Source organism: Cricetulus griseus, chromosome X (genome assembly GCF_003668045.3).
Source record: "Cricetulus griseus strain 17A/GY chromosome X, alternate assembly CriGri-PICRH-1.0, whole genome shotgun sequence".
NCBI classification, from domain to species: Eukaryota; Metazoa; Chordata; class Mammalia; order Rodentia; family Cricetidae; genus Cricetulus; species Cricetulus griseus.
The window spans coordinates 45,922,117-45,950,067 of record NC_048604.1 but is presented as its reverse complement, the minus strand read 5'-3'; the positions used below and the strand labels follow the sequence as shown (position 1 = coordinate 45,950,067).

The following is a 27,951-nucleotide window of genomic DNA, read 5'->3' as shown; positions in this document are numbered from 1 at the left end:
TTTTGGGCCCCTACTCCTCACACTGGGTCACCTTGACCAGCCTTAATACTTGGGGAGGTGCTTAGTCTTAACTGCAACTTGATATGCCACATTTGCTGATATTCATAGGAGATCTACCCTTTCCTGGATGGAGACAGAAAAGGAGGGGATTGGGGGTGGAAGTGGAGTAATGAGGGATACGGACTTGGAGGGGAGGATGTGGGGGAGAGGCTATGGCCAGGATGTAAAATAAACAGATGATTTTTTTTAAAAAAAGAGCTAGTTAAGTGATGCCTGTGGGTTGTCTCTGAATTCCAGGTAGTGTTCCAGGACTATTTCCCCTTCTGTCAAGCACCAGAATTGTGCAAAAAGGGCAGGCTGAAGAAGATCCTTACCCACATCTAACTCCCAATTCAGCACGAAAAAAGACTGAGTCTAAAAGTCACCGTGCCTAAAAGGTCTTTAGCATTTTTACAGCATTGAGAACCCCTCAAACCATGTGATGCTTGGGAACGGTGTTGAACATTTGCAAGCCACTGCAGCTGGAAGAAGACTGGTCATAGGCCTTCCAAGAGCTGTACTATAAGGGAAGAAGGAGAGAAGAGGAGGGGGAGGAGAATGAGGGATCAGGAAGACTGAGACAGGGGAAGAATACAGGAGGGCAAGAAAGGAGACTCCTTGATAGAGGGAGCCAGTATAGGTGTAGATCGAGGTCTGGCACTAGGGAAATATTCAGGGATCCACAGGGATGACCCCAACGAAGAATGTAGGCCGTAGTGGAGAGGCTGCCTTTGATACTCTTCCCCTATAATGAGACTGATGACTACCTTGGTTGCCATCCTAGAGCCGTCATCCAGTAGCTGATCGAAGAAGCAGGCACCCACAGCTAAACACTGAGGCATACTCCTGGAATCCAGTTGCAGAGAGGGAGGAGGGATGAGCAAAGGTGCCAAGACTGTGCTGGAGAAACCTGCAGAAACAGTTGACCTGACCAAGTGAGGGCACAGAGACCCTAATCGTAAAGCTGGGGAACCAACATTGACCTAAACCAAGCCCTCTGAATGTTGGTGCTAACTAGGAGGCCTGGGCCATCTATGGGACCCCTAACAGGGGAGCCAGTGTTTATCCCTAGAGCGCAAATGGACCTTGGGAGCCCATTCCCTATGGAGGGATACTTTTGCAGCCCAGATACAGCAAAGAGGACCTAGGTCCTCCCCCAAAGGATGTGATAGACTATGATGATCCTCTGTGGACGGCCCCACTATCCTTGGGGAGTGAGTGGTGGTGGGTTGGGGGGTCGGTGGGGGAACATGGGAGGATGGGAGGGAGAAGGAACTGTGATTGATATGTAAAATAAGATTGTTTCTAACATAAAACAAATAAAAATAAAACAGAATTGAAGATGGAGAGTCATCAACAGTGAGTGGCTGGTGGCGCACTGGAAATATTAGTCTCTGGGAGGTGATGGGTAGAGAAAATCAATAGGTAGAATGGAAGGATGGCTTCCAGCTACAGAATGCTCAGTTTGGGCTGCAGGATCCTTAAAGAGATTAAGGCAAAAATCAATCATGTATCCCTGTTTCTTGTTTTCCTCTTTTGTTTTTTCTATGCACTCTTTAAGAATAAAGACTCTGGCTTTTCAGTTCGTAGCCTATTCCCTCATTAGTACCACCCATAGATAGGATCTGAGCCTGAAATCAAAACACAAGTGTGTTCACTATACAACCTCACCCTTGGCAATTTGTTTTTGTTTTTTTTTTAAACCTACTTAATATGGAAAAAAATCTACTTAAAGTGAACATCTAAATTAGCTTTGAAGAGAGAGAAGTGCTTTCACAAAATGTAGCATGGAAATAGGGATGATGTTGCTAGGCATCTGGCAAGCTCTATTTACACTGCCTGGTGGAGGTAAGTGAGGAGAAAATATGCAATGGATATTACTTATTTTTTTTCGTTTTTTGAGACAGGGTTTCTCTGTGGCTTTGGAGCCTGTCCTGGAACTAGCTCTTGTAGACCAGGCTGGTCACGAACTCATAGAGATCCACCTGCCTCTGCCTCCCGAGTTCTGGGATTAAAGGCATGTGCCACCAACGCCCGGCGGATATTACTTATTTTTAAAATAATAATTCTAAAATATAATTCATATGCCACATAATACAGCGTATAAAGTGCACTGTTTAGAGGTCTTAATGCAAAGCCATTTATTAATTACAATAGTCTAGTTCCAGAACATCTCATCACGCTTCCAAAGAAACCCATATCCATTAAACACTCATTCCATATTCCCATTCTCTTAGCCAAAACTACTAGTCTACTTTCCTTCCCAATATATTTGCTTATTGTGAACTGGATTCATCCATTTCTTTTGCCAATAGTACTATACCACAGATTCAGTGACTTGTGAAGAAAATGCACATATTTTGGCTAACTGAAAAGAGATGGCTCATATCTGATGATAGCATCCTTTCCAGTAGTATTCCAAGGTGGCACAGGTGATGGCATTGCAAGAGATAGTGAGTGCTCCTGAGATTGCATCCTCCTTCTTTCCTATAAAGCAACCAGGAACCCATCTTGTAGCCACCACTCTAATAATTGTATCTAATCTTAATCACTCACTTCCAGAAGCTCAACAATAAACGCCACAGCTAGATTAGGTTTCTAGGCTTTTCATACCTCACGATAGGGATTCATTTTAATACATGAAAACTTGGAGGACACTCAAATTATAGCCAAGTCAAATCATGGACATTTCATAGAAATGTGTGGCCTTTTATGGCTTCTTTTACTTAGCATGTTATGCTGAACATTGTAGCATATGTCATCCCATCATGCCTTTATAAGATGAGTAATATTCCATTGGACAGATATGCCACCAATAGGGCCAAATGGGGTTGCTGGTAGTTCTGAAATTCAGAGCAGGCTAGAAGGCTTAAAAATAGCAAACAGTTAATATTGTAGTATCCAGTCCAAATGCTTGAAGCTCAGGCATAACTCTGGGCTTCTTTAGGGGATGCTAGCTGGTTTTTTTCTCTTTATGCCTTTCATGATAAAATCTAATCATATTATGGGCAGAAACATGGAGGGTAACATGCTTTGTTCAACCTCAATGATTAAACATTCATCACAACTGAAAAAGAATTTCACAGCAATATCTACACAGGTATTTGATCAAACAACTGGCTATCATAGCCTATCCAAGTTGCCATGTAAAACCAAGTGTTCGGCAGTTGAGATAGCCTGACAAGTAAAAGCACTCACCATATGAATCTGAGGACTTGAGTTTTTTTCTCAGATTTTTTATTTGAATTGGAAACAAGATTGGTTTACATAACAATCCCAGTTCCCTTCTCCCTCCTGTCCTCCCCTACCATCCCCCAACTAAAACCCTACCTATCACATATCCTTTCTGCTCCCCCTGGATGATGAGGCCTTCCATAGGGTGTCATCAGAGTCTATAGCGTCCTTTGGGATAGGGCCTAGGTCCACTCCTGTGTGTCTTGGCTCAGGGAGTATTCCTTTATGTGGAATGGGCTCCCAAAGTCCACACTTATGCTAGGCATAAGTACTGATCTACTATAGGAGGTCCTGTAGATTTCCGAGGTTTCCTCAATGAAATCCATGTTCCTGGGGTCTGGATCAGCCACATGCTGGTATCCCAGCTATCAGACTAGGGAGCAAGAGTTCACTGATGTTCAGGTCAATTGTTTCTGTGGGTTTCATCAGCCTGGTCTGGAACCCTTTGCTCTTCACTTGTCTTTCTCTGCATCTGGATTCCAGTTCAGTTCAGTGATAAGCTGTGGGTGTTGGCTTCTACTTCCATCAGCTGCTGGATGAGGGCTGTCGGGTGGCATATAAGTCAGTCATCAATCTCATTATCAGGGGAGGGCATTTAAGGTAGCCTCTCCTCTGTTGCGTTAGATTGTCAGCTGGTGTCATCTTTGTACATCTCCAGACATTTCCCTAGTGCCTGATTTCTCTGTAAACCTAAAATGTCTCCCTCTATTATGCTATCTCCATTCTTGTTATCTTCTATTCTTCCCCTGACTCAACCTGTCTGCTCCCTCATGTCCTCCGCATCCCTCCTCTTCTTCCCTTCTCATTCTCCTAGCTCCCTCCTCCCTCTTCCTGTGCTCTCAATTTGCTCAGGGCATTTTGACCCTTTTCCCTTCTCCAGGGAACCATGTATGTCTCTCTTGAGTCCTCCTTGTTTACAAGCTTCTCTGGCAGTGTGGATTGCAGGCTGGTAAACTTTACTCTATGTCTAAAATCCACATATGAGTGAGTACATATCATGTTTGTCATTTTGTGATTGCTCAGAATGGTTTCTTCTAGTTCCATCCATTATTCTACAAATTTCAAGATTCCATTGTTTTTTTCTGCTGAATAGTACTCCATTGTGTAAATGTACCACATTTTCTCTATCCATTCTTCGGTTGAGGGGCATCTAGGCTGCTTTCAGTTTCTGGCTATTGCAAATAGTGCTGCTATGAACATCAGTGAACAGATGTCCTTGCTGTATGAATGTGCTTCTTTTGGGTATATGCCTAAGAGTGGAACTGCTGGATCTTGTGGTAGACTGATTCCCATTTTCTTGAGGAGGCTCCATACTGATTTTCACAGTGGCTGTACAAGTTGGCACTCCCACCAGCAGTGGAGAAGTCTTCCCCTTTCTCCACATCCTCTCCAGCATGAACTGTCATTGGTGTTTTTAGTTTTGGCCATTCTGACAGGAATAAGATGGTATCTCAGAGTTGTTTTGATTTGCATTTCCCTGATGGCTAAGGAAGCTGAACACTTTCTCATGTGTCTTTCAGCCATTTTAGATTCCTCTATTGAGAATTGTCTATTTAGTTCTGTTGAAAGATTTTAGTTTGCTGAGAGAAAAAGTTTTGAAAGATTTTAGTTCACAGAGAGAAAAAGTTTCCCACGGGCCTTGGCCCATTACAAGGAAGCTGGCCCCAACCCCGGGCACATCCTATGGTTTAGATGGGGGCAATGGCCAAGACAACCCTCTTTGGGTCACATCTGGCTTGCCAACAGACAATCAAGGACTTTTCAGGGTACATTCTGTGGTTTTTCCTTTGTAGAAAAGCAGGTCACACCTGGGTGGCCACTCTAACATGAGATCATACTTTGTAATCAATCACTTTGTGCCCCTTGCCTGTATGCTGATCTGCGGTTTTTTCCTATATAAGGAGCTTGCACCCCATGCTGGGGTGTGCAGCTTTCCCAATATTGCTGACACCTGAATGCACATTTGTTCAATAAACCCTCTTGCTTTTGCAGCTCTTGGTCTGGTTTCTGAGTCTTGGGGGCTCCTCAGGACTCTGTGCCCCTTAGGGGCCTGGGGATCTTTCACTGTACCCACTTTTTAATTGGATTGTTTGGTGTTTTAGAGACTAGCTTCTTGAATTCTTTGTATATTTTGGAGATCAGCCCTCTGTCAGATGTGGGGTTGGTGAATATCTTTTCCCAGTCTGTGGGCTGCCGTTTTGTCTTGCTGACTGTGTCCTTTGCTTTAGAGAAGCTTCTCAGTTTCAGGAGGTCCTATTTATCAATTGTTGATCTCAGTGTCTGTGCTACTGATGTAATGTTCAGGAAGCAGTCTCCTGTACCAATTAATTCAAGGGCATTTCCCACTTTGTCTTCTAATAGGGTTAGTGTGGCTGGGTCTATGTTGTGGTCTTTGATCCATTTTGACTTAAGTTTTGTGCATGGCGATAGGCTTGGGTCTATCTGTAGTATTCTACATGTCCACATCCAGTTATGCCAGCACCATTTGTTGAAGATGTTCTCTTTGTTCCATCATATAAGTTTGGATTGTTTGTCAAAAATCAGGTGTTCATAGGTGTGTGGGTTAATATCAGGGTTTTCAACTCTATTCCATTGGTCTACCTGTCTATTTTTGTGCCAATACCAAGCTTTTTTAGGACTATAGTTCTGTAATAGAGCTTGAAGTCAGGAATGGTGATGCCTCCAGAAGTTCCTTTATTGTACAGGGTTGGTTTGGCTATCCTGGGTCTTTTGTTTCTCCATATAAAGTTGAGAATTGCTCTTTCAAGGTCTGTGAAGAATTGTGTTGGGATTTTGATGGGGATTGCACTGAATGTGTAGATTGTTTTTGCCAAGATTGCCATTTTTCCTATGTTGATCCTACCTATCCAATTGCATGGGTGATCTTTCCATTTTTTGGTATCTTCTTTAATTTCTTTCTTTAGATAGTCAAAATTCTCAGGTCTTTCACTTTTGGGGTTAGTGTTACCCCAAGGTATTTTATGTTGTTTGTGGCAATTGTAAAGGGTGATGTTTCTCTGATTTCTTTCTCCACCAATATGTCATCGGTATATAGTAGGGCTACAGATTTTTTTGAGTTAAGCTTGTATCCTGCCACTTTGCTGAAGGTGTTTATCAGCTGTAGGAGTTCCCTGGTTGAGTTTTTCGGGTCATTTATGTAGACTATCATATCATCTGCAAATAGTGAGAGTCTGACTTCTTCCTTTCCAATTTATATTCCCTTGATCTCCTTTTGCTGTCTTATTGCTTAGCTAGAACTTCAAGGACCATATTGAAGAGCTATAGAGAGAGTGGACAGCCTTGTCTTGTACCTGGTTTTAGAGGAATTGCATTGAGTTTCTCTCCATTTAATTAGATGTTGGCTGTCGGCTTGCCGTATATTGCTTTTAATATGTTGAGGTATGTTCCTGTTATCCCTGATTTCTCCAAGACCTTTATCATGAAAGGGTGTTGGATTTTGTCAAAAGCTTTTTCGGCATCTAGTGAGATGATCATGTGTTTTTTTTTCTAAGTCTGTTTATATGGTGGATTACATTGATAGATTTTCGTATGTTAAACCATCCTTGCATCCCTGGGATAAAGCCTACTTGATCATGGTGGATGATTTCTTTGATGTGTTCTTGGATTTGATTTGCCAGTATTTTATTGAAAATTTTTGCATCAATGTTCATGAGGGATATTGGTTTGTAGTTCTCTTTCTTAGTTGTGTCTTTGTGTGTCTTTGGTCAAGGTTATTGAAGCCTCATAAAAAGAGTTTGGCAATGACCCTTCTGCTTCTATTGTGTGGAATACTTTGAGGAGAATTGGTATTAGCTGTTCCTTGAATTTCTGGTAGAATTCTGCACTGGAGCCATCTGGCCCTGTGATTTTTTTTTTTTTTTTTGGTTGAGAGAATTCTGATGACAGCTTCTATTTCATTAGGGGTTATAGGTCTATTTAAGTTGCTTATCTGTTCTTGATTTAAGTGAAATCTGTCCAGAAAATTGTCCATTTCCTTTATATTTTTGAATTTTTAGGAATATAGGTTTTTGAAGTATGACCTGATGATTCTCTGGATTTCCTCTGTGTCTGTTGTTATGTCCCCCTTTTCTTTCCTGATTTTATTAATTTGCATGTCCACTCTCTGCTGTTTGGTAAGTTTGGATAAAGCTTTGTCTATCTTGTTGATTTTCTGGAAGAACCAACTCTTCATTGATTCTCTGTATTATTCTCCTAGTTTCCACTTTATTGATTTCAGCCCTCAATTGGATTATTTCCTGGTGTTTAGTCCTCCGGAGTGTATTGACTTCTTTGTTTTCTAAAGCTTTCAGTTGTGCTATTAATTTTCTAGTGTGATTATTTTCCTGTTTCTTCATGTGGGCACTTAGTGCTATGAACTTTCCTCTTAGCACTGCTTTCAAAGCGTCCCATAGGTTTGGGTAAGTTGTATCCGCATTCTCATTGCGGATATTCCTCATAAAGGAAATCTTTAATTTCTTTTTATTATTTCTTCCTGGACCCAGGAATTGTGCAATTGGGTGTTACTTAATTTCCATGAGTTTGCAGGTTTTCTGTAATTCGTGTTGTTGTTGAATTCTAACATTAAAGCATGGTGGTCTGATAAGATACAGGTGGTTATTTTAATTTTTTGTACCTGTTGAGGTTTGCTATGTTGTCAAGTATGTGGACGATTTTAGAGAAGGTTCCATGTGGTGCTGAGTAGAACGTAAATTGGTTTTGGATGGAGCGTTTTATAGATATCTGTTAAGTCCAATTGTGCCATAACTTCTATTAGTTCCTTTGTTTCTTTTTTTTTATTTATTAGTTCTAGTTAGGGAACAAGCTTGTTTCACATGTAAGTCCCTTCTCCCTCTCCCTTCCCTCACCCCCATCCCTCCTCCCCCACCCCTAGCCTACCCCCCACCCCATCCATCCACCACTCCCCAGGCAGGGTAGGGCCCTCAACTGGGGCTCTGCAACGTCCACCAAATCTTCCTGTGCTGGTCCTGGGCCCTTCCCCACGTGTCCAGGGCTTGTTAAGTTTCTGTCTGGTGTTCCTGTCCAGTGGTGAGAGTGGGGTGTTGAAGTCTCCCACTATAAGTGTGTGCAGTTTTATTTGTGATTTGAGTTTTAGTAATGTTTCTTTTACAAACGTGGATGCCTTTGTATTTGGGGCATAAATGTTCAGAATTGAGACTTCATCCTGATGGTTTTCTCCTGTGATGAGTAGGATATGACCTTCTTCATCTCTTTTGATTGAATTTAGTTTAAAGTCCAACTTGTTGGATATTAAGATTGCTACCCCCGCTTGTTTCTTGGGTCCATTTGATTGGAAAATCTTTCCCCAACCTTTACTTCTTAGGTACCGTCTGTCTTTGAAGTTGAGGTGTGTTTCTTGTATGCAGCAGAAGGATGGATTCTATCTTCTTATCCATTCTGCTAATCTGTGTCTTTTTATAGGGGAGTTAAAACCATTAATGTTGATGGATATTAATGACTATTGATTGTTTATTCTTATTTGGTTTTGATTTGCTGATGGTTCCAAAATTATGTGTGGGATTCTAGCCCTTTTTCCTTTTGGCTGTTGGTAAAGTGGGGTTATCTATTGCCTATATTTTTCTGGTTGTAGTTAACTTCCCTGGGTTGCAGTTTTCCTTACAGAACTTTTTGTAGGGCTGGATTGGTGGATATGTATTGTTTGAATCTGTTTTTGTCATGGAATATCTTGTTTTCTCCATCTGTATTGACTGAAAGCTTTGCTGAGTATAGTAGTCTGGGCTGGCATCCATGGTCTCTTAGTGTAGGTAGAATATCTATCCAGGTCCTTCTGGTTTTCAGAGTTTCCATGGAGAAGTCAGTGTAATTCTGATAGGTTTGCCTTTATAAGTTACTTGACCTTTGCTGCTCTTAATATTTTCTCTTTATTCTGTATGTTTGGTGTTTTGATTATTATGTGGCGAGGAGACCTTTTTTGGTTCAGTCTATTTGGTGTTCTGTAGGCTTCTTGTAGTTTCATTGGCATGTCTTTCTTTAGGTTGGGAAAGTTTTCTTCTATGATTTTGTTGAATATGTTTTCTGCACCTTTGAGTTGGATTTCTTCACCTTCTTCTATACCTATTATTCTTATGTTTGGTCTTTTCACGGTATCCCATTTTTCCTGGATATTTTGTGTTAGGGGTTTGTTGGACTTAAGATTTTCTTTGGTTGATGGGTCTATTTCCGCTGGTGTGTCTTCAACTCCTGAGATTCTCTCTTCCATCTCTTGTATTCTGTTGCTTATGCTTATGTCTGTATTTCCTGATCGTTTACCCAGCTTTTCTATTTGCAGCATTCCCACAGATTGTGCTTTCTTTATTGTCTCTATTTCAGTTTTTAGGTCTTGAACTGTTTCCTTGAGAGATTTGTTGATATCTTTTTTTTTCCATTTTTTAAGGGATTTTCTCATGTCCTCTTTGAGATAATCTATCATTTTCATGAAGATGTTTTTAAGGTCATTCTCTTCTGGTTCATCTTCATTGTGATGTTCAGGTCTTGCTGGTGTATGGTTCCTAGTCTCTGGTGGTGTCATATTGGGTTTTCTGTTGTTGAATGTGCTTTTACATTGGCCTCTTCTCATCCTTTCTTCTGGTGGGTGTAGCAGGAGTCTCTTCCTCTCCTGGTGGGTATGGGACCAAGGTTCCCTTCTGGTAGATGCAAACAGATCCAATACTCTGATGTCTGTCCTCTTCCCGTGGATGGAGGTGACACTGTTATCAGGGTCTCGGCAGTGTACAGGTATGTTGGATCCCGCTGTGGAGTTCGGATCCGCTGAGCAGACCCCTGGCGTCAGATGTCTCTGAGCAGGGCCACAGAACTGGAACCGGAAACAGTCCCCGGCCTACCCCGGCCAGTGGATGGAAGCAGAACTGTTACTGGTCCCTCGGGAGCGTCCGGGTGTGCTGCATCCTGCTGCAGAGTTCAGATCCATTGAGCAGATTCCTGGCGTTAGATGTCTCTCAGGACTTGAATTTAATGCCTGGATCCCATGGTGGAAGGAAAGAACAGACTCCCTAAACTGTCCTCATGATGCAGATGTGTATGTGTGTTCTCTCTCTCTCTCTCTCTCTCTCTCTCTCTCTCGTTCTCTCTCTTTCTCTCTCTCTCTCAGGCACACACACACACACACAGAGAGAGAGAACGAGAGAGAGAGAGAGAGAGAGAGAGAGAGAGAGAGAGAGAGAGAGAGAGAATAATTAAAATTTAAAAACTATCACGGGATTGTTTCCATTCTTTTGGCTCTCACGAATAAAGCAACTAGAAACATTCGTGTACAAGTTTTTGAATGTATGTTAAGTTTTCTTTTATTTTTTTTTGTATATGTTTTCTTCCTGCAAATATGTCTGGTACCCTTGAAGGCACAAAGAGGGCATTGGATCCCCCCTGAAACTAGAACTACAGATGATGTGGGTGTTGGAGATCAAACCCAGGTCCTCTGGAGGAGCAGCCATTGCTCTTAACTGCTGAGCCATTTCTGCAGCCATTATGAGCCATGATGTATGTTTTCCTGTGTGTGTGTGTGTGTGTGTGTGTGTGTGTGTGTGTGTGTGTGTGTGTGTGTGTGTGTGTTGGGATGTGATGTGTTTGTGTGTATGTGTGGATGCGTGTGGGGGCCAGATGTTGACATCCACCATCTTCCTCTATCATTTTCCACTTTATGTCTTAAGACAGGGTATGGTAGTGAACCTAGAGCACACTGATTAGATAGATTGGCCGGCCAGCAAGCCCTAGAAATCTTCCTGTCTCTTCCCTCCCAGGAACTTGGCACCAACCCCAGCTTTTTATGTGAGTGTTGGTAAGACCCAAACTTTCAAGACAATTGAAAAATCTACCAGAAGGACCCAAGAGAGCAAAATGAAGAGACAATTCTGCATAGGTCATTTCTGTTCTTTGGTGTTGTCTCTCATAGCCCACCTGCCTGCTTTTATTTATTTGGTCTTGTAGTGAACTCACTTGAAGAACCTTGGAAGAGGTTTGGCTGGCAGTCCTAGGACCATTATTGCAGTGAATTTGAACAAATCAAATGAACTTTGAACTTCAGATACCTCATCTATGAAATTGAGATAATGCAGGGGGACTGTCTCTCATCTGAAATACTTGGGGCCACGTTTCATAGTTTTCCCTATTTTGCAATAGTTACATAGACTTCATGAGTTAAACATCTCTAATCTTGAAATCTGGAATTCAAAATGTTTCAAAATTCTAAATGCTTCTGATGTTCAAAAGGTTTCAGATTTCAAAACCTTTTGGATTTATAGTACTAGTTCTTCTCTAATATGTTGGTTGATGTATTTAAAAGATTTTGGAGAGTACTTGGGACAAGGGATAAGTAGTAAGTAAATCAGTGGTCACTGTCTTTGTGGTTACATTGCCAGTGAAATAAAGATGTGCATGAGCAATCCCAGCACTCCTAACTGAGATAGGAGGTGTGCATGGGAGAATCACTTGGAAGTACACAAGCCAACTAGTCTGAAGTACGCAGTGCAGCAACAGACAAAAGAGAGACCTTTCCCAAACAAGGTGAAAAAATGGAAACACTAGTAAGTTAGTGAGAGTTTCAACCTGAACCTGAACTCCTCCAGCACTTCCTAGTCATGTCTGCCTAGATATTGGCAACAGCAAAGAAAGAGGTCTTTTCAAGAGATGCAAGTCTATTCTACATGATGCCAAATTCAGCAGAGGGGTCAGAGTGGATGGGAATTGAAAGAAAGCAAGGGTTTTAAGATTTGATTAGACATGCTGAGTGATATTAACATTTGATATTTATCTTCTGAGTTCCTCTTTTGGTGTACTAGGAATAGGAGTAAAGAACGAAGAAAATGCATCACGTTTTGTGCTCAGGGTGCTCATTTAAGTTCAGAGGAAACAATGTTTATGGGGAGAGCATCTAGAGGAAAGCTGCAACTGTGACAGCTGGTGCAGACTCTCTCTGCTCTCATCCACTGGAGTTTTCTATGATGTGGAAATGCTCTATACCTGCGTGGTCTAATTACACACGTGCCTACTGAGTACTTCAAGTGTGACTAATGTGATGGAGGAATTGAGATTTTAATTTTACTGGATCTTACTTAGCTTAAATTTACATAGCCACATGTGGATAGTTGCTGTCATAATGGATAGTGCAGCTCTCACTGCTCATGGGAAATCTGTGCGGCTAATTAGGGAAATAAAGCATGCACTCTTGAGATCACTTAAATATCAAAAGAATTGGCATCAGACAGTAGAAGCTTAATTGTTCTGAAAGGGGGAAATGCTAGAGAATATGAATCTTACAGAGCAGCAGAAATTTGGGCTTGACCTACGGGGATGGATGGTGTTGGGATAGGAGAAAACAAGGCAGGAAATTATTCCAGACAGGTTGGAAGACATGGGCAAATTCTTGGCGGTAGAAGCAGCCACACACCCATAGATTTGAGTATAATAATCATTCTAAAATAGGGCATGGATGCTACAACTTAGTTGGTTTGGGAGCAGGTCAGAGGTAGGCTAGGCTGATGGAACTGTCTTAGGAAGCTTAAAGTGGGAAGGCGTACGAATAAAAGTTAGAGCAGGGAAAGCAGTTAGCTTTGTGTTCAGCTACGTACTTCTCAAGTTGTTTTTACTTTTCTGACTAATATCCTTGGAATTGTCAAATCAATTACCAAAATTTCTCTGCAAGCCAATAGAATTTTCTGTTTTAAGTGACAAGGACCCAGGTACCAGAGCCTGACTCCTGGATTCACATCTCAGCACTACTATCTGAACTATTTTAGGAGAGATGAACCTATCATCTCACTGTGCTTTCAGTTCCTCACCTAAAATTGGAGCCCATCAGAACTCCCAAACGATGAGGGTGTTGGAAGTATTACATTAGTTCACCCAGGGTCTAAGTAGTACCTGGCACATAGTATACTCTCAGCCAAGGTTGGTTCAATATTATTTAAGTTAAAGAACTCTTCAGTTTATTCTAATTTGTATAATAGAGCCAATAAAATCCTTTGAACAAAATTTAACATTTAATATGTGAATTTGTGCACTCAACACATTATAACCAAACATTAGAGTTTTTTGCTTAATGAGTTGTATTTCTAAGTATACTGTTTCACTTATTTTAAACATATAATATCAACAAGACAATGAGTGAATTGTTCTCACTGAATGTATTAACCTATGGTCAGTTTTTGGCTATAAATTTTATGTCTTTATAAACCTCACCCTCTGTTATTAGCTGTCAATAAATGATATTTATGGTATTTGTTTTAGAAGAAACAAATTGATTTTGGGGGTTTTGTTTTCAGAAGTGTGCTAGTCAGTTTTTTTTTTTTTGTCAACTTGACACAAGCTGGAGTTATTTGGGAAGGGGAACCTCAATTGAGAAAATGCCTCCATGAGATTCCTTATAGACAAGTGTATAGAACACTTTACTAAAATTAATAACCAATGTGGGAGGGCCCAAGTTGCTTTTGGTCATGGTGCTTATCACAACAATAGAAAGCAAAAAGTAAAAAAGAACAAAAAGTAAAGCTAAGTAGGAGAGGCAGTGCTGCTGAAGACACGATTTAGTATCAACCCAAGATTCATTATCTTTTCTGTTGTTTAATTTGTAATTCACACATTACATCATGCAATCTAGAAGAAGTCCCTTTTTCCTCTTGGCACTGCTGAAACATGTCTTTTCTTGTCATTAAGATCCAGCATCTCACAGAGTGGTGTTGGCAGCATCAGTGCATGCCTTTAATCCCAACACTTGGGAGGCAGAGGCAGGTGGATCTCAGTGAGTTCAAGGCCAGCATGGTCTCAAGAGTGAGTTCCAGGACAGTCAGGGCTACACAGAGAATCCCTGTCTTGAAAAACCAAAAAGGAGAGACAGAAAAAGATTAAGCTAAGCATCTTTAGGTCCAACAAGTGCTTAGTGTGACCAATAAGCGAGAATGTCAAAGTATATTCACATAGTATCACTGTTACTGAATTACACTTGGAGGTGATATTCTTTGTGGGTAGCCCAAGAACATCTAGAGATCTGGTGTTAGAGATCTTGCATATAGAATTAAGTCAGTCTTAACTTAGACCCAGACCAAAAGAGGGGTCAAAACCTGTATGTAATGCCTGATAAAATGATGGATGGAACTGTTTTAGATATGCATTGTACCACTATCCCTAGGGTAATCCTCTACTGAATATAGTTCTCTAACCACCTGCTTCATTTGATAGTTTAGGCTCTGGTGGTTGCAATTAGTCTCCCCATGCCCTCAAGTGATTCTCACAGGAATTTAACTATGAGAACTGTTGTTGGTAGTGTTTCCATTTTTTTCACCTTGTTTGGGAAAGGCCTCTCTTGTGTCTGTTGCTGCACTGCATACTCCAGACTAGTTGGCCTGTGTACTTTCAGGCGATTCTCCCATGTACACCTCCTATCTCACAAGTAGGAGTGCTGGGATTACTCATGCACATCACTGCATCTGGCTTTTTATATGAGTTCTGAGAATTGAACTCAGATCACCAGACTTTACCCACTGAGCCATCTCATCTATACACAAAACACACACACACACACACACACACACACACACACACACACACACACACAGAGAGAGAGAGAGACGAGAGAGAGAGAGAGAGAGAGAGAGAGAGAGAGAGGAGAGCCAGTTATTTTTATTCATCTCTAAGAAGCAGAAGCTTGTATATGTGTGCACAGTCATTAACTGCCTCCAGTATCTAAGGCTCAGAACACAGTATAGAAGCCTGGTGAGCTGGAGGTTAGTCTTCTTTTATAGGAAGGTAAAGGACATGGTTGCTGTAAACATTTTTCCCCATATCCTCACTTTCTGTCTCCTGGCCAGAATACTGAGTTTGATCTGCTTAAGGATATCAACAAAACAAGATAATGTGAAACACTAGTAACTGGGTGAGAGTTTCAACCTGAACCTGAACTCCTCCAGCACTTCCGGTCATGTCTGCCTAGATCTTGGCAACAGCTGCACATACAGAGCCCAAACGAGAGAACCAAAAAGATGTAAATAGTCTCTTGTGTAATTAGAACGGACCATTGATGAAGTGCTTAGATCAACACCCTAAGCTCTGGACAGATTTGAGTATAAAGAGCCTACAGGATAAAACACGGTTCTTTTCTTTCCTGGACCCACTGGGGTTATTTATTGCTCAACTGTCTTTAGCTTCCCTAACCTGTTAAGACAATTGAAAATCTACCAGAAAGGCCCCAAAAGAGTGAAATGGGGAGATAATTTTGCATAGGTTGTTTCTGTTCTTTGGTGTTGCATCTCTTGGCCCCAAGTAATTCAGAGGAGAGATAGTCCCCCTGCATTACCTCCATTTCATAGATGAGGTATCTGGAGTTCAAAGTTCATTTCATTTGTTCAAAGTCACTGCAATAATGGCCCTAGGACTGCCAGCAAAACCTCTTCCAAGGTTCTTCATGTGAATCACTACAGGACCAAATAAATAAAAATAGGCAGTTAAGAGCACTTGCTGCAAAAAGGAAAAGAAAAATTCTTGTTCTTGCATAGGACCCAGGTTGATTCCCAGAACCCACATGGTGGCTCCCAACTGTCTCTAATTCCAGTCCCAGGAGATCTGACACCTTCTTTTGATCTCCATGGGCACCTAGCACATACATACATGCAAGCAAACCCCTCACACACATAAAATAATAGAATCAATAAATCTAAAAATATTAAAAAAATAGAAACAGGTGGGGAAGGCGAGCTCTTCTTTCTACAACAGAAGTCTTGCTGGCTACTTCCTCCTTTAGCTTCCTGACTTACTCTATGGTGTTGGGTTTTTCCTTTTATATTACTGTTGTTGTTGTTATTGGTGGTGGTGATGGTGGTGTGTGTGTGTGTGTGTGTGTGTGTGTGTGTGTGTGTGTGTGTGTGTGTGTGTGTGTTGTGAATATGCAAACACCACAGTGTGCATGAGGAGGCCAGGGACAAATTTCTGGAGTTGGTTCTCTCCACCATGTGGGTTCCAGGGATTGAATTCAGCTCATCAGGGTTTTACCTGCTGAGCTATCTTGATAGCCCGTTGAAGTTTTTTTTTTTTTTTTAAGTTTTTATGTGTATGTGTGAGTGTCTTCCTGTGGTGCCTAGTGAGACAGAAGAGTGCATCAGATCCCCTGGAACTGCAGCTACAGTAGGATGTGAACCACCATGTGAGTGCTGGGAATTGAACTTAAGTTCTCTGCAAGATCAGCCAGTGCTCTTAACCACTAAGTCATTAGATTGGTTTTTGTTTTCTTTGTTTTGCATGCAGGGTAGGGGTAGACAGATTCATTGTATATCCTAGTCTAGCCTCAAATTCATGTAACTGAGTGTGGCATTGAACTAATTTCCCTGCTTCCACCATCCAAGTACTAGAATTATAGACATTATACTACCCTATTTTTGACTTACTGTAAATGCCCTTGTCTCAAACAATAGTGCCTTCAGTTTCTGGCTTGAAGGCCACATGATGAACATTAAAGGTCACAGAATGGGGTGGATGTGGTGGTATATACCTGTCATTTCCAGCACTTGAAAGGAGGAGGCAGAACGGTCAGGAGTTCTTATTTATTCTTGACAACATATTAATAGCAAGTCAAAGGCCAATCTGGGATGGATAAAAAACTGTCTCAAAAATAAGTGTGCATACTTCATAGGGTTGCTGAGAAGACCAAGGGAAATACTGAACATAAAGCATGTGTGACACAATGCATGGAGGTAGTCAGCAACGAATAAGAGCTAGTTATTATTAGTATTCTGTGAGATGACACTTCTGCATGTCTATGATTCTCTGAAGACTATAGTTCTTGTCTTATCTGATGATTATCTGAAAGCATTGCAAGAGCCCAGATTAATCAGAGAGAGACAGATTGAATCATATTTAGTCATATTCTGTTAGGCTTATTTCATTGTATTCTAATTCTTTGAGAATTAAGACTTCATCTGCATCAGTCAGGGTTCTGCCAGGAGACAGATGGCATGCTCCAATTAGCATAATTAGTAGAAAATTTAACAAAAGGACTATCTACAAAGGTATTGGCAGAATAGTAAAACCAAAAGGGAGTGCAATAACTTAGGGCTGTTTCCATCCTCCATCCAATGAGAAAAAGAACATTTAACATTTAAGAAAAAGAAGAACATGAAGTAGAGAGAATTCCCAGGAGGAGAGATGTGACATTTAGTTCAGGGACAATAGTCAGTTTGAGGCACTCCTGCAAGGAGAAAGGCAAGAATAAACAAGATGACCACAGTTCATTACCTCTGATATGCTGCCAGTGACTCCATAGCTCAAACCTACCAGAAGCCAAAAAGGGAAGGAAACTCACTGGTGTACAACTTCACTTCCTGGCATACAGAACAGGGTGTGAAAGGGTCAGAAAGGGTAAGCAGAAAATTTATGATATGTATATGCTCAACCAAAATGCACCCAAACCAGAAGACTGACTGCAACCCTTTGACCAATCAAGAACAAACAGACTATTCTTTTGTAAAAAGCTAAACCCAATTAGTTGATCATTACACAAAGACCCATAGCTTCTGCAGAATCGGCCCTTTTGAAATTGTGTAATAATCCAAAACTCAAGGCACCACGATGTAACTTGTGTATAGTTACCATACCAACCAGATATACTTCTTTTTTTTAACTAATCATGTGTGATGTGTGTGGGTGCTTGTGTGAGTGCATGTGTGTGCATGCCTGTCACAGGTTGTGTGTAAAGGTCAGAGGACAACCTTGGTGCTGGTCTTTTGCTTTCTATCTTGTTTGAGGCAGAGACTCTTTGTTCACCACTATGTAAGCAAGGCCAGGCAACCAGTAAGTTTCTGGGGGTTCTCTTGTCTCCATCTCTCATTTCCCTATAAAAGTGCAGGGGTCACATATAGGTGTACTACTATGTCAGGCTTTATGTGGGTTCTGGGGATCTAAACTCAGTTCCCCATGCTCGTACAGCAAGTGCTCTACCCAACAAGCCATCTCCCCAGCCCTCAGAGACACTTGACAGCAGGAACTTCCTAGTAATCCCTGTCTTCACTTCCCTTTTATCATTGATAAGGCCAAATATTTTCAGCCTATTACTGTTTCCGTTTTCTTTTATGTGTATGAGTATTTTGCCTGCATGCATGCGCACCATGGGCATGCAACGTTCTCAAATGCCTGGAAAGGGTATCACATGCCCTCGTGCTGGAGTTATTAGCTGTTTGTGAGCTGCTATGTGAGTGCTGGGCCATGGACCCAGGTCATCTGGAAGAGAATGTATTACATTTAATAACTATGCAATAAATATCTAATGGTGATACAGAAAGATTTCAAGCACCCACATGGTATCTTGAAACCATCTATTAACTACAGTTCTAGGGGACCCAATGCTCTGTTCTGACCTGTGTGAGTACCAGGCATAAAAGTGGTGCACGGACATATATGCAAGCAAAACATTTACACACGTTCAAAGAAAAGGAGTCCTAAGGAAAACATGTTCTGTTTAGGTAAATGACCAGAAATTGAGCTCTAGAAGAGCAGAAAAGCCTTTTGATAACAGATTAAAAACAGAAAATCTGCCCATTTTCTGCAGTGTCATTTGTACCAGATAGCCATGTCTAGCCACATTGGACAGTGATCAAACAGGATGAGTATGCCTTGGACCTCCTACACAGAGCTGAATCTGCAAAATCAAAGGAAGTAAACTTCCACCTGAACTCTTCAGTAGAACAAGGTACAAGAAATGATACTAGTTGACACTCAACTTTTTCCTAGGGTTGTTTCAGTGGGCCCATCTTTACTGGTTAGAAAGAGGCAGAATAGGCTAAGCCTCAATTTCCTATTTTTCTACTTAGCATTTGGAGGGTGACTAGCAAGGAGCTAAACTTCCACACAACACGAGAGAGAGAGAGAGAGAGAGAGAGAGAGAGAGAGAGAGAGAGAGAGAGAGAGAGAGAGAGAGAGAGAGAGAGGCTACAGATGCTACAGGGTAGAATAAGACAGATGAGGCAACACTACTTTTTCTAACAGGGAGCAGGATTCTAACCTATCCAGCAACAAAATATTAAAACTATTGTTTTCACAGATCGTATCAGTAAGAAGGATAGTAACTTTTCAATTATTTGTTGAAATAAGAAAGGGTAGAGTAGTAATTCATTTTGGCCAAAGTCAGCAGACTCCAATAGGGAATTCTGCATCCACCCTAACACAGACATGAACAACACATCTCAATATCTTTTCCAAGAAGAAGAAGCCAAGTGTAGTGGTGCATGCCTTTAGTCCCAACACCTAGCTGGCAAAAGAAGGTCAATATTTGTGAGTTCAAAGCCAGCCTAGTCTACATAGTGAGTATCAGGCCAGCCAAGACTACATAGTGAGACCCTGTCTCAAAAAAAGGGGAGGAGAAAGATGAGGAAAAGACAGAGGAGGAGGAAATAAAATTCAGAATCTCATGACAATATCCCCAACCTCCAAAATGCAACAGAAAATACTCACTCTAAACAGGCATGTAAATCTCAACTTTCATGAGAAAAGGAAATGAATGTCGACACTGAGATAACATAGATTCTAGAATTATCTGTCAACAATTTAAAAGTATATATTATAAAAATGTTAAAAACCAAATTAAAGCTATAAAAGCAAAAAAAAAAAACTTAGCCAGCCATGTGCTTGCACACCACTAATCCCAGCACTTGAGAGACAGAGGCAGGCACACCTCTGTGAGTTCAAGGTCAACCTCGTCTACATGGTGAGTTCCAGGACAGCCAAAGCTATACAACCAAAGCTACACAGTGAGACCCTGTCTCAAAAAAAGGAAAGAAAAGCAAAATCTCAGCAGCGGTACAATATATTAAAAGAGCCAAACAGAAATTTTACAATTAAAAATATAAGAATGTAAAACTTACCAAATCTGAATAAGAATGGGGACTAAAAAAGAAACAACTACCTTTATATAATTAAATAAATAATATTCTGTCCTGTGGAACAACAAATAAAAGAAATAACAGCCATATAATTGGTGTTCCAAAAGAAAAGAGGGGCTGGGGGGACTGCTTAGTTAACAAAGTGCTTCTACACAAGAGAACTTGATTTCAATCCCAGAACACATGTGAAAAAGACAGGTGTGATGGTGATGCTCCTGAAACCCAATGCTGAGGAGTCAGAGGCTGGAGGTTCCGTGGGGCTTGCTGGCTAGCCAGCCTAATCAGTGAGTTCTAGCCACAGTGAAAGACCTCAAGAAATAAGGTGGATGGCATCTCAGGAACAACACCCAGCAACTGAGATCATCACACACACACACACACACACACACACACACACACACACACACACACACACACACACTCACACACACACACACCACATCATAAAAGAAAAAAGGAAAAGAGGAAGAAAAGGGAGGAAAGACTGTGGAGCTGAAAAGTATTTAAAAAATGAATGACCAAAATATTCCCATGTAAAAATGTTGATACAAGCAGACTATGATAGTATACTGATGTGTAATGTAATAATCAGAACACTAAAACATCTCTCCAAGGGTTAGATAGCTTAGCTGTGCACTGCTTTTGCAATTGACCCAAGTTCCATTCCCAGTAACACACACACACACACACACACACACACACACACACACACACACACACGATTAAAAATAAAATAAAAGCTTAAAAAAACTCTATAAAACACATTTAAATCCTGTAAATACAGAACCACGGGAGAACATTTTTCTTTTTGAGGCAGGGTCTCACTATTTTGCCCAGGTTGGGGCCTCAAAGTCCTACACCTTTGATCTCTGCCTCCTGGGTAGGTGTCTTGGTTACTTTTCTATTGCTATGATGAAGACCATGATCAAAGCAACTTGGAGAGGAAAGGGTTTCTATCAGTTTACACTTCCATATCACATTCCATCATTGAAGGAAGTCAGGGCAGGAATTCGAGGCACAAATCTGAAGGCAGGAGCTGAAGCAGAGGCCATGGAGGAGTGCTGCTTACTGGCTTGCTCCCCATGCTTTGCTCAGGCTGCTTTCTTATAGAACCCAGGACCACCTGCCCAGAGGTGCCAGTCCACCGTGGGATGGACTCTCCCATACCAATTGTTAATCAAGAAAATGCTCAGCACACTTGTCTATAAGACTCCTACCTTATGGAGGCATTTTCTTAATTGAGAATCCTTCTTCCCAAATGACTCTAGCTTGTGTCAAGTTGCCACAAAACTAGCCAGCACAATGGGATTACAGTGGAATCTTTTTTTATTTTCTCTCCCCCTCTCATTTTGAGACTCAGTCTAGCTATGTAACCAAGATTGGCCTTGAACACTGAGCCTCCTAAGTGCTATAATTACCTACATGAATCAACATATCTGACTCCAAAACACAATTCTTAAAATGGTTCAAGGTTCTAGTCCTAAGGTAAGATGGTAAATTAGAAATTTATTACATTGTATAAACTTTCAAAAGACATTTCAAAACCTTTGCACTAATTGCTTATACTAGGAAAAACATTTTAATAAATTATGAAACTAGTATGCAATATAAATTTATAATCATTACAGAGAGTAAGGTAGATTGACATCAATTGCTTTGTGTTTCAAATGTTTCTTAGCTAGGCTATAGTGAATCCATTGTAATGAATGAGCAGGAAAATGAACTAAGGGCACATGCCTGTATATGTGTTTAAATGTTGAATTCATTTTATGAACATGCATGAAAGATGGAAAATAAAAAATATGACTTCAGTATGCTCAGATTTTGTAATTGCTTGCATGAAACTATCAGCTGCTGCGCAAGCCATGAGAAATGATGCAAAGATAATTATGATTTTGAAATCATGTCTATTTTGAATTCACTATAATGCTTGGGTTTTAGGATATTTATTAATCTTATAGTCAATTGAAATTTACCATGAATATTTAGGAAGAAAAATAATGAAGTATTTATTTTCCTTGTATGAAAGGGGGAAATGAGATGTTTCCTCCATTTGATTCTTCAAATGAGAAGAGTCTGGATAACAAAGGAGATGATATCGAGGACTTAAAGAGAGGAAGAACATACAGAATCGAGAAAGAGGGCATCAGACAGCTAAAATGCATGGAGAAAGAGAAAGGTGATAAAGAGCAAAGTGGAAATAGCTCACAGCTCCAATTCCAGCACTTCTTTGGGGAGAAGAAACCAAATCTTCAGCACAAGGTAAGTCAGGCAGCCTTTGTAACAAACAACAGGTTGACAGTCCCAGTCATAACAAATATCTGTGGTTGTCACAAGCTTCAAATATGGTGGAGTGATTTGGTGTGACAGTGACATATGTTGCATGGCACAACAGTGCTAGAAACTAAATCCACTGCATTGCTTTTTGCATCCTGGAATACTAAAGCCAGGAATGACTGTGGAGGATTTTCTGGAGCCTTGACAGACAAGAGGAGGCTCACCCAAGACCGGAAAAAAAAAAACAGGTGGGGGACAAAGCCTCAGGAGCATACCTATTTATCACCATCTGTTTCTAACTGCTGATACAACGTAAGGCACTGATGCTTTTCTCATCATGTCAGAACATATTTCCTGAATCTTTGAGCCAAAAGTTGAATTTTTCTCATTTTTTATTTTTATCACTCTTCTTACATTTACCTAGTTTATTCACATAATTATCCTTATTTTTTTCTAAGTGGACTTATAAACAGTTTTTCATGTTTTCCTCTTCCTCACATTATTTTTCTTCTTTTTTTCTCATGTATTCTCTCATGCACTACATCCTGACGGCAGCATCCCCTCCCTCCACTCCTCCCAGTTCTTCCTTCCCTCTCCCCAAGATCCACTGCTACTCCATTTCACTTCAGAAAAGAGCAGGCCTCCCAAAGACATCAACAAACATGGCACAAAAAGATACAATAAGACCAGGCACAGACCCTGACATCAGAGCTGAGTGAGGAATCCCAATAGAAGGAAAATGGTTCCAAGAGCAGGAAAGAGAGTCAGAGACACCCCCACTCCCAATGTCAGGAGTCCCACAAAACCCTCAAGCTCAACAACCACAACATATATGCAGAGGACCTAGCAGAGTCCCATGCAGGATCCACGATTGCAGCTTCAGTCTCTATTTGCCCCTATGAGCCCTGCTTATTTGATTCCTTAGGCAGTGTTCTCCCAGTGTTCTCCTCAACACCTCTGGCTCCCACAATTCCTTCTCCCCCTTCCAGTCTCTTCTTTTAAATTACATTTTTGGACGAGGGTGGGGGAAACACAAGCATGCCACAGTTGGTTCTCTCCTTCCACCATGTGGGTTCTGAGGCTTGAACTTAGGTTCTCGGGCTTGGCAGCAGGTGCCATTATCCACAGAGCTATCTTGCAGGCCTTCTCTATCTTGGCCTTGCTTATTTATTTTTTCTCTTCCCCTGTTCCTTTATTTCATATTTATTTTTAACTTCATAATTCATTCTATATTACCACTTTGTATTCATCTGAGGGGACAAATATTCAGAATAGATAAGAACCAAAAATATTTTCCACCAAAGTAACAAATAATGAGCAAATGAACTAGACAGTTCTCAAAAGAAGTACAAATGACCAATAAATATATAAAAATGTTCAAAAAATTTTTGAGACAGGATCTCATATACAATTCTCACCCGGCTTTCTTGGATCTCACTATGTAGACAAGATTGCCCTCAAATTTATGGATTTGCCTTCTTCTGCCTCCCATGTGCTGTGATTGAAGGCATGCAATACCACACCCAGCCCTATTCAACATTTTCTGATATCAAGGAAATATATGCCATGATTGGGACAAACAGAATTCTCCATTTGCATGGGCTACCATGATTGGTATGATAAAGGCCTTCATTTACACAAGGGACTGTGACTTATACACATATGAAACTGTCCCATGATTCATGCAAACAACTTCATCTACATCAGGGACTATTGTGATGGATATAAATTCGATCCTCCATTTTCATGAAAGACCCTGCCATGATTGGACAAACACAGATCTTAATTTGGATGAGGACTATGATTGCTGCAAGTTCGTTCCCTCATTTGCATAGAAGGAATGCAAGGAACTATGCCATGATCTGTGCAAATAAAAGCCTTCATTTGCATCAGGAACTGCTTTGATTAGTGCAAATGCTATCTCTCATTTGCTTGAGGGACCATGTTATGATTGGTACAAGCACATGCCTTCATTTGAATGAGGGGCTGCTAGTATTGGGTATAGAACCTTTGCTACAGTCACACCATTTCTGACTATATAAACAAGCTGTTTGGTGCACTTCATGGCCTATCTGGGAGATGCCCTCTTATGCTGTGTTGCAGCATTTAGAGCAAATTAAAAGACTTCTTGTAGGTCTCCTTTTGACCTTTATCATTAATATAGTAGCTGTGTTGATAACACAAAGAAAGGAAGGCAGCAACAGCAGTGAAGGCGGCAAAAGCCACTGCCCTGCTAGCAGCAACAAGCACAGGAGTAGTAGAAACAACATGGCAGAGGAAGAGCTGAAGAGCATGGCTAGAGTATTAATAATGGGGAATGGAAGCAATAGAGAAGATAAGAGCTATGGAGAGCTGTAAAACTTGAAGCTGTCAATGTCTTGGAGACTCTGACACTCTAGGTCTAATAGCTGTAACACTTGTCACTATAAGACTGAGGAGCCCAGCACCTGAAGCCTGTATAAAAGCTATAACATAAAAGTGCCAGCTGTTGCTGCCACTTGCTACGGTCTGATGCCACCAACTGCTGCTAGAATCAAATGATTACAATAGCTGCCATTTTCCAGATCCACTGGTATCGAAAGCCTAGAGCAATAACTCCCTGTATCAATTTTCTGTTGCTGTGATAAAATACCATAACTAAAAGCAACTTAAAGAAGAAAGGGTTTACTTTAGCTAATGGTTCCTGAGGGAAAGACACCATAATAGCAGGGACTGCATGGCATGACAGCAGGAGGAGAAAGCAGAGAGACCACATATTCTTCCACACATACAAAGCAGAGAGAGAACAGTAAGTGGATGCAGCTACAAGCCTTCAAAGCATGTCCCCAAAAAATACTTCCCCCCAGGAAGGCTCCACCTCTAAAGGTTCCATAACCTCCTCAAACAGTGCCAGCAACTGTTCAAAATACATGAGTTACTGGCGGACATTTATTTAAATTATTTTAAATCAATACTTTGATAACTAAATGGAATCTATTTCGGTTATCAGAAGCTTCTTTTGGCAGTAAACAAACTCACCTTTTCCACTCCATACTGGGATTTTGTCTAACTTGAGATTTCACAGGTCTGTACATGCTGTCAAAATTGCTATGAGTTTGTACATGCAACTGCTCTGTGGTGTTTAGAAAAGGTTGTTTCCTTGTAGTCACTTACTGCCTCTGGCTTTTACAATCTTTCCACATCCTCTTCCGTGAGAATCGATAGGTCTTGGAGGGAAGAGTATGTTACAGATGTCGCATTTAGAGATGAACACTCTGCAGTCTCTTGTTCTCCTCAACCTGACCAGTTTGTGGATTTATGTATTAACTACTGTCTTCTGTAAGAAGACTATTCTTTGATGGAGGTCATTAGGAGTTGCTTTAATACTATGCCCTTTTAACAAACTAATGGTAGTTGGTTCCTCCTTAGAGCCTATGGCCCATCTCAAAAAAGGTTCTTGATCCTAATAATGGTGCCTAGTATAGGTCCCATCTAATAGCCTGGACCTGAAATCCAATCATAAAATGACTGGATACTCCCATAATATTTGTACCATTATTGCACCAGTAGATAGATCTTACTAGAATAGTCATCATTGTTCATACAGTTTGCAGCTATATAAGACTGATAATTACTTTTCTTCTCCAGTAGCATGCAAAGTACCTTCCAGTACTATAAAAGCCATCTGGTAGAGATGAAGCTTCCAGGGCAGCTTGATTTCTCCATATTTTATCACTCAGGTATAAGCGTTTTGCTTGCATATATGGGCTTGTTGCCCAGGAGGCCAGAAGAGGGTGTTAGATCACCCGGAACTGCAGTTACAAATGATTGTGAGCCACCAAATGATAGGGGAGGTCCTTCTGTGTATATGTTTGTCTTATTGGTTGTTGAATCAAGCACTGTTGGCCAATAGGGAAGCAAGATAGGTGGGACTAGGAGTCAAGGAGAATTCTGGGAAATATAGTAAAAAGAAGTCTTGTGATCCAGGCAGGAAGTGACATGGCAGGCAGACTCAGAATATAAGCAGGTACAATCAGGAAATCGCTCTCTTCCTCTTCCTCCTGCTCTCTGCTCTGGAGCTGCCATGTGATCCTGGCAAGAGAAGACGCCTGCTGCTGGTGTCCAATAAGTTAAGTCTTTATAAATATATAGATTAATTATTATGGTTGATAATTAAGACTGAGCTAGCTGATAAGAAATCCTAGTCATTGGTCAGCATCACTGCACCTAATATAAGTCTCGGTGTGTTATTTTGACCACCCACGTGGTGGCAGAGCTCAGGCAGCTGACATAAAGACTTATTGTTACAACCAAGTTAATACTTGCTGCTGAATCTGGGTCCTCTATAAGAACATCAAGTGACTTTCACCACTGAGCCATCTCTCCAATCCCAACAATAGAGTCTTATGATCAAATTAAGTCCCAACAATTGAGTCTTATGATCAAATTATGGAGTGTTTGCAATAGCCTGTAATGTCTGGAGATCTATGGGACCACATGAACCAACAACTCAAAAAGAAGTAATCCATTCCTAGTACTGGGGGTTGTTATTTGCTAGCATGTGGTGTCTAGCTGTGGTATTATCAAGGACATTTCTTATTCAAATCATCACAGCCTCAAGCCTAAGTGACTAGAACCATGTAGAGCAAACCAGTAAGAAGCACTCTTCTATGGCTTGCTCTACATGACTTTCTTAGCCTACTTTCTTTAGGACCCAGGACCACCAGCCCAGGGATGAACCCATTCACAGTAGACTGGGCCCATCCACATCAATAACTAACTAAGAAAATGCCCTACACCTGGACCTTATGGAGGCATTTTCTCAATTGAAGGCCTTTCAAATGACTCTACTTTGTGTCCAATTGATATAAAACTAGCCAGCACAGAGCTAGAGAGATAATTCAGTGGTTAAGAACACTAGCTGCTCTTCAAGAGGACCTGGGTTCAATTCCCATCACCCACATAGCAGCTCATAACTGTCTGTAATTCCAATTCCAGGATATCTGAAAGCCTCACACCAATGTACATAAAATTAAATGAATTATTTTAAGAAAACTAGCTAGCACACCAAGGAAGACTAAATATGGAATGTTATGGACAGATGAAATACAGAGGCCCAGAGGAGAGGCAGTCCCTCTAGAAACCTTGAGTCTCACACAGTCTGTGGAATAGATAACCTAATACACAGGGTCAGAAGTTAGACTGTCTAGGTTTGTTTTAGCCTTACCACTGGTTGGAGAGCCTTTGTCAATCTACCCAAGCTCTTTGTGACCCTCATCTCTTAACAGTAAGAGTGGCAGTCCTTTTTTGTCGTGTTGCAATAAGGATTAAATGAGTTAATATGAATAAAGTACTTAAATAAGACCAGTGAATTCTATATGTACTTTTAAAAAGAAATAAAATCTACAATGAATAAAAATCCATTTAGCAATTATCTGCAATCACACGAAGGAGGGGGGTATGTTTTGTTGCCAAGAACTAGGAAGTGGTTACCATAGATATGCTAGAACCTTGACAAGCCATTGTTAGAACA

General features: G+C 40.9%; 1 protein-coding gene across 4 annotated transcripts in view; it reads right to left on the bottom strand.

Moving 5' to 3' along the window:
• Window positions 1–27,951, bottom strand: part of Xkrx (XK related X-linked) — a 76,001-nt gene that overhangs the window by 17,407 nt on the left and 30,643 nt on the right. The window contains exon 1 of one of the 4 annotated variants that reach the window (XM_035449846.1): window positions 15,593–15,761. The exons of the other annotated variants lie outside the window; for them this stretch is intronic. Coding sequence (XP_035305737.1) covers window positions 15,593–15,603 — 11 coding nt within the window. The 5' untranslated portion in view covers window positions 15,604–15,761. Of the gene's footprint in view, window positions 1–15,592; window positions 15,762–27,951 lie in introns of those variants that run through there. 4 annotated transcript variants of the gene reach the window in all.